Genomic DNA, 12,301 nt, shown 5'->3' with positions numbered 1-12,301 from the left:
AGTCTGAAGTAAAATGTTGATTATGAGGAGGATGTGACATTTCATCTTTCACGTTACCCTACATAGGTCTGTCTCTGCCATCATCGCCGTGCCATTTTTAGAACCCCAGCAGGCTGTAAACAGTGTTACCATGGCAACGTCACCAAGACACACACTGATAAGCGAGCTCTACAGCGCTCCTGATGACAAATAGATCTTTAAAGCTGCTGGTGTCTTCAACACGCCAGCAAACTCCTGCAGTCTTATTGCTTGGGCTTTCACGCCTGAGTCGGTTTGTTCAGGAAAAACTGCTCGTCTGAACTAGTTCTTCTGGTCTGGAGTTCAACTTTGCAATTGGTGTGAACACAATCTGGTCTGACCTAATCTGAACAAAATCCCTGATCATTTCAGTTTTATCTGAAGAGTTTGAGATGTTTTATGAATCTGAAGCAACGTAATGCAGTTTTACAATGAGCTGATCAAAACCAGAAAAAGCTGTCATTTCACAGATGAAGAATATGGAAGCTTGTTTCCACCACGGGATACAAAAAAGATAATAATAATAATACTAAATAAATAAGATGACTGGTGCTCTTTATTTCAAAGTCTGCATCAGTGTTATTTTGGTAACATTGAGATACTGTACTATTTTGTTAATATTGTGAATTGATTTCATTTGCATATTTTCTGCTTTTGTGTTAATTTTAAAGTTTTCATAGATTTTATTATAGATTTTTTTTTTCTTGATTTGAAATATGTCTATATTGTTTCTATTCCTTTTTATTTCAGTTTTAGTGATTACATCCCAAAGCACATTGGAAAACTAGCTGAAATAAAACAAGTTTAAGTTTTTCATATTTTATTTACGTTAATGTTTATATTATTCAAAAAAAAATAATTATAACAAAAAATGTGTTTTTTAAGGTTTTAGTTTTAGTTATAACTTTAATAACCCTGATTCTGACTTTTCCCCCACAGTTACGAGAAAAAAATAACAACACAGTTATGAGATATAAACTGAATTGTGTGACATAAATGCAGAATTATAGGGGAAAAAGTCAGAATTAAGAATGTAAACAAAGTTGTTTGAACATTCAAAGGGTTATGAGAACATTCCATTTGAACATTTTGCAAACACTGTTACGTTCTGAATAAAGTAGTAACATTTGAGAAACGTTACATGACAAACCTTTCTGTGCTATGATGTTTTTGAGAACATTAAAGGCTAGATAACACTGATTAAACGTTCCCTGTTCCAGTTGCATGGATTCCTATTGAAATAAGTGATTTGACGGAGAAAATTAGCCAAACAATGGTTAGTGACCACACCTTAAAAATCAATATGAAAAACCAGAAATAAAGGTTAGCCTACATATTAGGCTGTAAGCAGACCTCGGGGAAGAAAAATTCAATTATGATACGACCATTCAGTTTTAGGTGAATCTTGCAATTTGCTAATAGATAGAAAGTCTGCAAAAAAGCTGTGCAATTTCACAGATGATTTAGTTATATAGCCTTATCAAAGAGGCAAAAGTACATTTGTACAAGGCAAAAAAAGGTCCATTGTCTATTATAAATAGAGATGTATAAAGCACAGCACACACAGTCACTTTCAGACTAAGCAGCTTTATGTTCATCTTTATTTCAATGACTTGATTTTGCCAAGAAAATTCAAATTTGCCAAATAATGTCAAATGCAACTGTTAAACTGCTAAATTATTGGGTAAAAATAACATTTAGATTTATAACTGGACCTCGTGGGAAAAAAAATGAAATGCATGACATGACTTTTTCAAATCTGACAGACCAAATCTGACATGTTTGACTAAACAGTTTTATGTGAATCCTGTAATTTACTAAAGGTATGAAGTCATTTTGACAGGGATGTCAGCGATGTTGGTCTTCAGAGTCTCTCGTGTTTTACTGCTCTGAACAGATTCCCTCCGAGGCATGAATATTTCAGATCCAGACCACAGAGGTGAGTCACGTCAAGTTTCAGAGAAAAGGAGAGGTGAGTCCTGCTAGATAAACGCTGCTTGACTTGAGTGAAGTTCGTTTCGAGTAAATAAGTCTAAAATGTTTATGCTTTTTAAAGTTTACCCAAGCAGCCAAACAAATTTAGGTTATAAAAACATTGTGGGAACATGGTTTAAAATGCTTCTAAAACACTGAAATGTCCATTTTCCTTGTTGTGATTAGAATGTTATTTTAAGATTTCTAAAACTTTTCTTAAACATTCTATTCATTTTATTTTTACTCAAAATATAACATTATTTGAATGTTTAAAGAGCATTTAAATACTCAGTTTTCTTGTCGTAATTAGAACGTTATTTAAAGGTTATAAAAACATTTCTTAGAATGTTCATCAAGAACAAATAACATCATAAGAACGTTCCAAAAATGTTGTTCTAATAGCCTAAATAGAGTTATAAGAACGTTCCATACACATTAATTTAAAAACATTTAGTCCTAACATTAATAAAAACATAGTGAACATTGTGAGAGCGTTCCCTGTTAACTAGCTACATTTAGAGCCGCTTGATTCTGATTTTTTAATGAAATATTTGTTTTTAACATGCTATAAAACATGCAAAAGTTGTACAATTACTTGGAAGTTCACCAAGCTACACAGTTTCCAATTTGAACATTGTATTATTTGTATGTTTGGCTACACGTTATTCAGGTTTCTTCATGCAAGCTTATGAACACAGGAAAACAATGCATGATTTTTCATCTTTATTCTATTTCCAAACAGAGATGTGCAGGGTGGAAGCAGTTATTTCAGGATTCAGGATGGGTTGGTCTCTTGGGATGCGGCTCATGTCTCCTGTGTTCAGGCTTGTCTTCTGTGGGCTGATGTTTCCATGATCTCTGAATAATCACACACTGACAGCTGCTAATAAACAGGTATGAATGTGTGAGGCTCTGAGAGACCCTCCTCCGCAGATTTTCAAATAGTTTCTTAAAAACTTGCAAGTTGAAAGGTTAAACGGGGAAACAGAAAGTGTTTGGATGGATAGATAGATAGATAGATAGATAGATAGATAGATAGATAGATAGATAGATAGATAGATAGATAGATAGATAGATAGATAGATAGATAGATAGATAGATAGATAGATAGATAGATAGATAGATAGATAGATAGATAGATAGATAGATAGATAGATGTAAGTCCATATGACACAATTCTGGCCAAAATGTTGTAAACAGTGAAGCTCAATGAAATGTATTTTTAAAATAGAAAATGTATAATTTCAAACTTTATATATAGAAATTAGTGCTGTCAAACGATTAATCGCGATTAATTGCATCCCAAAATAAAAGTTTTTGTTTACATAATATATGCATGTGTGCTGTGTATATTTATTATGTATATATAAATACACATACATGCATGTATATATTTCAGAAAAATAGGTTATTTTTATATATTAATTATATTTATTTATCATATAAATTATATGAATATAAATATAGATATGTAAATATTTTCAAAATATATACTGTATGTGTGTGCATTTATATATACATAATAAATATATTACATTTACATGTACATTTAGTCATTTAGCAGACACTTTTATCCAAAGCAACTTACAAATGAGGACATTAGAAGCAATCAAAACCAGCAAAAGAGCAACAACAATATATAAATAAATAAATAAATATATACACAGAACACACACACATATATTATGCAAACAAAAACTTTTATTATGTATGCGATTAATCGTTTGACAGCACTAATAAAATTATATTTTACATTTTTTCAGTAAAAAACAAAAAAACATGTCCAATCTTACAGTAACCTACATTGAATTGAATTGAAAAGTCTACTAGAGATCAAATTTATAATTATTTTATAATGTTTAATTTTTTCATTTATTGTATTTTTTTGTAACTTTGTAAAGTATGTTCCTTGCTGATTTTTATTCATATGTGTGATGTTGTTCACTTGTCATGGACAGCGAATAAACATATTTCAGATGTGACATATGTGAATGTATTTTCCTATATATAATATGGTAGAAAATTAGTTTACGTAAATATATTTTGAAACATTTTTCTGCCATTTTTTATATTTTGAAGTATTTAGATAGATATTAGATAGATATTTTAAGAACCATTATGATTTTTTGCATTGCTAAATTATTTGATTGAGAATTAAGGAGAGATCTACATGATCTTGCTGATCATATGTCTACCAAGTAAATGAATAAGTGGAAATTAAATCTTTATTTCTTGAGTGTAAATGATTGAACTGTCACATATTTTCCCATGATGTTCTGTTGTTGTGAGACCAGTTTTTCAGATAAACTCCCAGCTGTGATCGGTCACTCTTCATGTCTTCAGAGGGCGGTTTGACCTGATTACTGACCAGACTATATGCTGATAGATAGTTAAATATCTGACCAAATCAGAGACAGACCCAGGCTCATAACTGTGCTGACAGAGACATCTGCTGGTGTGATGGGACATTACAGGCACATTTAACCCATTCCTGTAACTGATTGTTAAGCTTCATTCATATAGTTGTGGCGTACATAACCCTGTTTCTAAGAAGGCATTAAAATCACAATGACTTCACTCAAATACAGTGTGCATGTAGCACCTGGTTAAACTGGTTAGTGAATAAAAGCAGGTTTTGCACTGAAATACAGCATCATAAATGGCACAAGGCTGAAGGTGTTGGATTTACTTTGAAACACTCTTCACTCAGAAATAGCTAGTGAATTTCACAAATAATTACAAAGAGACAGCAAGTGACATTGAATGTAATGTGATTTTTTGTTTGTTTATTTAATATTAGCAGGATTAATGTACTATGTGCTTTCCAGAAATACAATCAGTTAACAGCAAGTCTTTAAGATATTGTGACATGAATTACTTCAAATAGACTACAAAAGCAACTCATGAATGTGAAATTTTAAAGTAGAAAAACTGAAATTCTATTTTATTGTATAACATACAAGATCCAGTGAAAGTTTGTGTTATTGTTTTTGTGTGCATCAGCGGCTCTGAGGAGATTCACACAGATATTCATTGCATTTCCACTCCCAGACCCCTGCTGTGTGTGTGTGTGTGTGTGTGTGTGTTTGATGCATTGTAAGGTCTTCAGCGTGTTACGCACTCCCATGATGCCTCTCTGTGTTTGCGTCTGTTTCACTCGTTATTGGAAAGTTGCATAGCGGTCCAGAAAAAGGCCTCACTCTATTCCACTCGATCCGCTCGGTAGAATTCATTAAAAAGGCCCTGTCTGAAAAATGTGTGGAATTTTGTTTTGTTCCTCTCACATCCTGAGCTCTGCTCTTTTAACACACGACATGTTCAGCTGCACACAGCACAGTGTGAATATACTGAAGCAGATCACATGAGGATTTGAGTGTTTCTCTCTTCAGCAGAAGATACTTCAGTGCTGTATTTCATCCAAACACAAAGTGAAGGACACACATCTGCTGAATGACTTACACCGTTTGTCACCGTCTGTCAACATGAGCATCAAGGACTGAATTCACTACACCGTTACACCACTTTTGCACACAGTATTTTAGTCAAACATCTGTTTAGTTAGCAAGATGAATATTTTGAATATTTAACTAACGTTGCTTAGCTGAGAACTGAAGAGTTTTTGCTAATGTAGTGTGTTTCATGCAGTAATTGCAGTCGAATATCCATCAGGCCTGTTATGTCTTCATAAACTAAAAAATTACTATTAAATTACTTCTAAAATAAGTCACTATTTAACCTGATAACTTGATTAAACATTTATATATTTTATAATATTTATCAATATTTTGTGGAATAATAATATTTTCTAATTCATTTGTATATTTATTATTATTTTAATTTCCATTTAAATTTTAGTTTAAGTTTTTGTAAATTTGTTATAGCTTTAAGCTTTAAAACCTTTAGTTTTAGTTTCATATATAGGCCTATTTCAGTTTTAGTTACACACACACACACACACACACACACATATATATATATATATATATACATAAAGATTTCTTGCAACTTCACTTTTTGTGTGAGTTTAATTTTATAAACAAATTTATTATCAGTTTGTTGAAATTCTTTGAACATTTCAGGTAGATAGACGTGTTTAAATTAAACATCTTTTGAACAAAATAAGTAATTAATACAAAATAAACAAAACAAAATAAACATGAATTATTAATTAATTATTATTAATATGATTATTAATCATAATAATAAAATTAGATGCATTATTGATATTTAGCTTTTTATTGTTATTTTTATAATAATAATAATAATAATAATATTGATAATTATTATTATTATTATTATAATTATTTTACTATTGTAAATTATTATTATTATTAATGTAAAACCTAATAATGCACAGTTCTCTGTTCATTTGACTACTTGTTACATTAATGCTATTTTGTTTTTATTGTTACTAGTGTTATAATAATAACCATACTAATTATTATTATTAAAAAACTGTAATAATAATTAGTTAATAATTAAACAGTGTACAGTTCTCTGTACATTTGACTATTGCATTTGACTATTGCTATTTTGTTTTATTATTATTAATAATAATAATAATAATAATAATGATGATGATGATGATGATTATTATTATTATTACTACTGTTGTTGTAAAAACGTATCGTTCCCTGTACATCTGACTGCTTGTTACATTATTGCTATTTTGTTTTTTTATTATTATCATTATTATTTTTATAATAATAATAATAACAATAATAATTTTTTTACAATTAATATTTTGTTTACAATTTTTTATTTTTTTTATTTTATTATTATAAAATGATATTTGAAGTCTTGAATTTCAGTGCAATGTATAAGATTAATGTTCACTTCATGTTTCATGTTCAACTATTATAAGTGAAATTCTTCTGGCCTTATTTTTATATTATTGAAGTGAATGGTGAATGATGATCATAACAATCTCATGTTTGTTGTGCCAAAACATGCATCTCACTCTTCCACCGTCTGGCTGAATGCATTCAATGCAAGGCCTGAGTAACCTTCAAATGATAACATTGTTAAAGTGTAGCTGTCAGGAAAGTGTTCATCAAGTCAGCATTCAAACTTTATCTCGACAAATTCCCAAAACACTACAGCGTTTATACAATAATAAAATCCAGTTTGTCAGATTGTAGAGCAATAAATGAGACAATCCTGTGCAGATCTCTGTAATCATTCCCGTCACGTCGTTCAGTCTCTCGAGGGTTTGCTCTCCTCTGTTCCTGTGGATGTGAAGTTTGTACCATCAATGCAGCATCGTACCTATTTCCACCGAGCGTTTCTTTATAAAGCTTCTGTTGAGTCCTTTGAGAACAGCCAGAGTTTCTCAATAGAGCTGCTTCACATGAGGACAAGGCCCCTTGAGGAAAATAATTCAAGGGATACATTATACACTACTTCAGGATCATTATATATATTTATTAATATTTTATTTGTATTGCATTTTTTATATTTTCCATTTTAATTTTAATTTGAGTTTTTTGTTTTAATGTTTTTTTTTTAATAGTTTTTAGTATTTTTTATGTAACTTTTTGTTTAGTTATTTTCAGTTGTTTGGTTATTTTTGTGACATTTAATAATATTTTGAATTAGTTTATTTTTAAACTTTCCCTTTTCATTTTAATTTTAGTCTAAGTTTTATTCATTTTGTTGTGTATGTATTTTTTTATTTCACTTTTTTAGTTATTTTTTTAGTTTAATTATATTAATTAATGCTTTTAATTCGTTTTTATTTTATACTTTCCATTTTCATTTTAATTTTACTTATTTTGTTGTGCTTTTTTCAATTTTATTATTGTTTTTTATTATGCCTATATAGTTTTTATTATTTTTATTCAGTTTTCATTTAGTTATTTTCACTGGTTTAGTTATTTTTAGTTTTATTACATTTATTAATATTTATAATTTGGAAGTTTTTGTCTTTATATTTTTAATTCTCATGGTAATTTTATTTAAAGTTTTAGTTATTTTGTTATGTAATTTTGTCCATTTTATTCATTTTTGTTTTATAAATACAGTACGTCGATATAGTTTTTTATTAATTTTATTTTATTAGTTATTTTTTTTGTTATTTTCCATAATTTGTTATTTTTAGTTTACTGATATGATTCATATTTTTTGTTTTTTTTTTTATATATTTTTCATTTTAATTTTAATTTTTATATATATAATTTTTTTTCTTATTCGTCTTTATGTTTTGTATTTATGTTATGTTGTTGCTGGAGAGACACTCAGAACATATTACACATATTTTAGAGATTGGATTTGAGCACATATATTGACCCATCTGAGTTTTGAGAAGGTGTGGTAGAGCTTTGAAGGTCTTGATCATCAACACAACCGAGTCCAGGCAGCGATTACGTCTTTATCATCACATTGACCTCTGACACAATAAGACCTCTCCATCGCAGCCATAAGAACAAAAACTTCACTTATATTCAGCCTTGATCCAAAACACATCTGTTTGTGACGGCAGTATCAGCACATAACAGATCAAATACCGTAAACACACAGGCTCTCGACTCTGATCGTGAAGTGTCCTGATGTCTTTGTAAAGATCCTCTTACGGCGCGGTGAACAATCTGAAAACCTCTCATAGCTGTAAAAACAGAGAGCCTGTTCCTGAGAATCTTCCACTCTTTCTCTGATTCTCCATTCACTGAAGCTGTTTGGCATCTTCTGAAAGGATCTTCAGGCTCCTTGGAGACCAAATGCCGCTTTGCAGGATCTTTCAGCCTCGAAGCTTCAGTCGAGCCGTAATGCAGCAGGAATAGTGATTAGATTAGAGACTCAACATTCAGAAAGCCACATCAGCTACTCTGCTAACGGCTGACATTTCTACTTATTTACACTGAGCGCTCATGCTGTGGACTGCACTGCTTATATTAGAGAGAATATATGATACTTGATACATATCTGATATATAAAAATTAATTTAATCATTTAAATCAAATTATTTAATCTGATTTAATACAATAATATTTATAAATTGATCAATAATAATAATAATTTATTAATAGTCAATTTATAAATCAATTGGCTAATGGTTGACATTTGAACTTATATAAAAAAAATATTATTTACACTAAATGAACTGATTATGTTGTGGACTGCATGTATTAGAGACATAACATCATACCTGATTAAATATATAACATATATGATATAATAATAATAATAATAATAATTATTATTATTATTAAAATCAGGAAATGGCTAACAGTTTTTATATTTTATTTTTTATATTATTTACACTAAATTAACTGGTCACTTGTGGACCATGTATCAGAGACATAATAACATAAATGATAAAATATGTAAAATAATAATAATATAATTATAAAACAAAAAATATGTAAAATAATAATAATATAATTATAAAACATAAAATAATAATAATAAAATAATATAATATAAAATAATAATAATCTTATTAATCATCAGCATAATCATAAGTATTATAATCATTAATAATTTTATAAATTAGTTAACTAATTTAGAACTTGACATTTACATATAATTTATACTAAATTATTATTATTTTTATTATAAATGAGCCAACTAATGGTTAGCATTCGAGCTTTTCTTTTTTTAAATTGCACTAAATTAATCAATCATATCTGAACTGCATGTATAAAAGACATAATATCATAGTTGATCAAATATAGAAAATATCTGATGTAATAATAATACTAATCTTATTATTATTATTAATAATAATAATAATAGGTATTATTGTTATTACTAGTCAGATTATATTATCTGATTTTGTATTATATATATTTATATCTTTATTTTATCAGCCCTTTGGGAAGTGGGCGGGGCGCGGGTAATCCCTGCTGATGACGTCACGCGCTCGTGCACAGTTAGCGCGTGAGTGAGTCAGTCTGCGTTCCGTTACCGTAACCGTTATTAAACGCTCAACAGTTGATGCGACTGCAGCAGAAGAAGTGCTGGGACGCTTGAGAAAATGGGTAAGTAAACTTGAAAAGCGAGTTTTATTCCATCCGCTCACGCTGTGTCTTGAAACACAACTTTGAGAGCGTTTTTCCCCTCAGACAGTGACGGTTTAACGTAACTTACCTCAGAACGGACGCGCGAATATAACGCACGTCTTTCTTTCTTTGTTTCTGTGTAAAGTCTTTGTATTTCTTGGTGTCTGAAGGCGGTCAGAGATAGTCCAGGTATCTGAGCAGCTCTGAGAAGTGAGATTATGGATTAGACTAAACAGATTTATTATGTCCGCCGTGACCAACAGAAACGAGTCAGACTCCCGGTAAACAAGAGCAGACTGTAATATCTGACAGCAGTTTGGTGTTTGTTTGGCTGTAAACTCTATTCTGTTAGAAAATAGAAGGAATATGAGTTTTTACATTTTCTCATCTGTGGTTTAAATGAGTTTCAATGTGGTCTAACGTTAGGGATGCTCTTTATTAGGATTGTTTATTTTCAATGAGCAGATCACTTTCTTTTTTTTAAATATACCTCAAAGCACTGGTTCTGAACTGATTTTGCTTCAGTTTTAAGCGGGATATCCAGAACCTGCTTTGTTAACATCCAAAAACTATTTAAAAATGTATATAATGTGATTTTGTTGGTGTTTTTTGAGGCTGAGGGTTAGTTTTCTTCTTCTTTTTCTCTCTGTTGTTTGTAGAACAATAATACAATTTCTGCACACTTACAGAAGTTCTCCTGAATAGTAATCTGACTTCAAATCCGACTTCATACAACCTGTCCATGTTGAAATGTGTTAATTTGATAAGCTTCCTCCAAATTGCAGATGAATTTGTACCAAAATATTGATGTACAACATTTGACACCAACAACAAAAGACATGGGAAGGGTTTTTTGTTTCAGGGTTTCTGCAAGTTCATAAAAAGGTCTTAATTTGCCCTTCCACAAATGAAGGCCTTAGAAAGACCGTAAATAAAAGCAGAAAGTCTTAAATTAATGAAGTCATGGCATTAAATGTCACATTGTACTGCAAAAAATTAATATCCACTTCAATATTTTGGTTTTCCAATTCAAGTATCTGAATCTTTAGATACATATATGAATTTGCACCAAAATACAAGAGTTTGATTGGATGTGCAAACTTTGACAAAAGTAGAAAGTCTTTGAAAATGCACAATTATATGATCAGTTGCGTTTAGTTTGCATTCAGATTTGCTTTTCTCTGCTGTTTCTGACCCTTCATTAATCAACAGTTGTGCTTAATCTCAGTGTAAAGTCTTGTATAATGTGTCCTGCAGATGTTTTATAGATGTGGAGGTTTAGAGCGAGTAGAATAGTGTGTATTGTGTCGGCTCTCTGGGTTTCCACGCTGGAGCAGGCAGAAGAGGAGAGAGAGGCGCCACTTCCACGGATGTTTACCACTATTTAAAAGCTCCCGACTGAATTATGGGCTTTGGGACACTAAGAAGGGCTGTAGGCCAGATGGGTGAGCACTGAGACGAGGATAAACGCTCTCTGTCTATCTGTTCACGTTCAGACCTCAGGAATCTGCCTCATCACTTGGTTATCCGATTAACCTGTTTTTAGTTTCAGCACAATAACTGTATGTCTTCATGCAGCTCTTAAAAATTCTTCAAATATTCTTCGAAACATAAGTTCCATTAATTAAATGGCAACATACTATAAATGCTTATTTCTGCCACAGAATAAAGAAGTAAACTCTTTATTTGGCAATTCTGACGAATTGTGGAATGCAAACTCAGAAATTTAATTGCAAGATGTTAACTGTGAGATGTAAAGATATATGCTATAGATAAGAGATATAAAGATGTAAACTTCCAGTTGTGAGTTTATAATTTGCAATTCTAATGAAAAAAGTCAGAATTGTGAGAAAAAAATCTGAATTGTGATATGAACTCAAATGCGAGATAGAAAGATGTGAACTAAATATATAAAGATAAGAGTTATAAAGATGTAAATGTGCGACTTCATAACTTACTCATGAGAAAAGTGCAAAATGTTAACTCACAGTTGCGAGATATAAACATGTAAAATAATAATATGAGATATAAAGATGTAAACTTTCAATTGTGAGTTTATAACTTGTAATTTTGAGTTTAAATCTAGAAATTAAAATTTTTTTCCTCAGAAATTGCAAGTTTAAAAACAATTGGGAGAAATTAACTTGCAATTATGAGAAAATATCATAATGGCAAGATGTTAATTTCCAATTGCGAGATTTAAAGATGTGAAGTAAAGATATAAAAATATGAAATAATAAAGATCTAAACTCAAATTTATGAGATTATAACTTGCACATGTGAGAGAAAAAAAAGTCTAATTTGTGAGC

General features: G+C 30.4%; 1 protein-coding gene across 2 annotated transcripts in view; it reads left to right on the top strand.

Moving 5' to 3' along the window:
* The first annotated feature begins 9,835 nt into the window (after window positions 1-9,835).
* Window positions 9,836-12,301, top strand: part of LOC306876173 (neuronal membrane glycoprotein M6-b) — a 43,274-nt gene continuing 40,808 nt past the window's right edge. Inside the window, exon 1 of one of the 2 annotated variants that reach the window (XM_079427160.1) lies at window positions 9,836-9,971. In XM_079427160.1, the coding sequence (XP_079283286.1) occupies window positions 9,968-9,971 (4 nt within the window). In that variant the 5' untranslated portion in view covers window positions 9,836-9,967. The remainder of the gene's footprint in view (window positions 9,972-12,301) is intronic. The other variant, XM_079427161.1, reaches the window with a different exon arrangement.

Source organism: Barbus barbus, assembly GCF_936440315.1.
Source record: "Barbus barbus genome assembly, chromosome: 10".
Classification (NCBI taxonomy): Eukaryota; Metazoa; Chordata; class Actinopteri; order Cypriniformes; family Cyprinidae; genus Barbus; species Barbus barbus.
The sequence above is the reverse complement of the archived record's forward strand: the minus strand, read 5'-3'. Positions and strand labels throughout refer to the sequence as shown.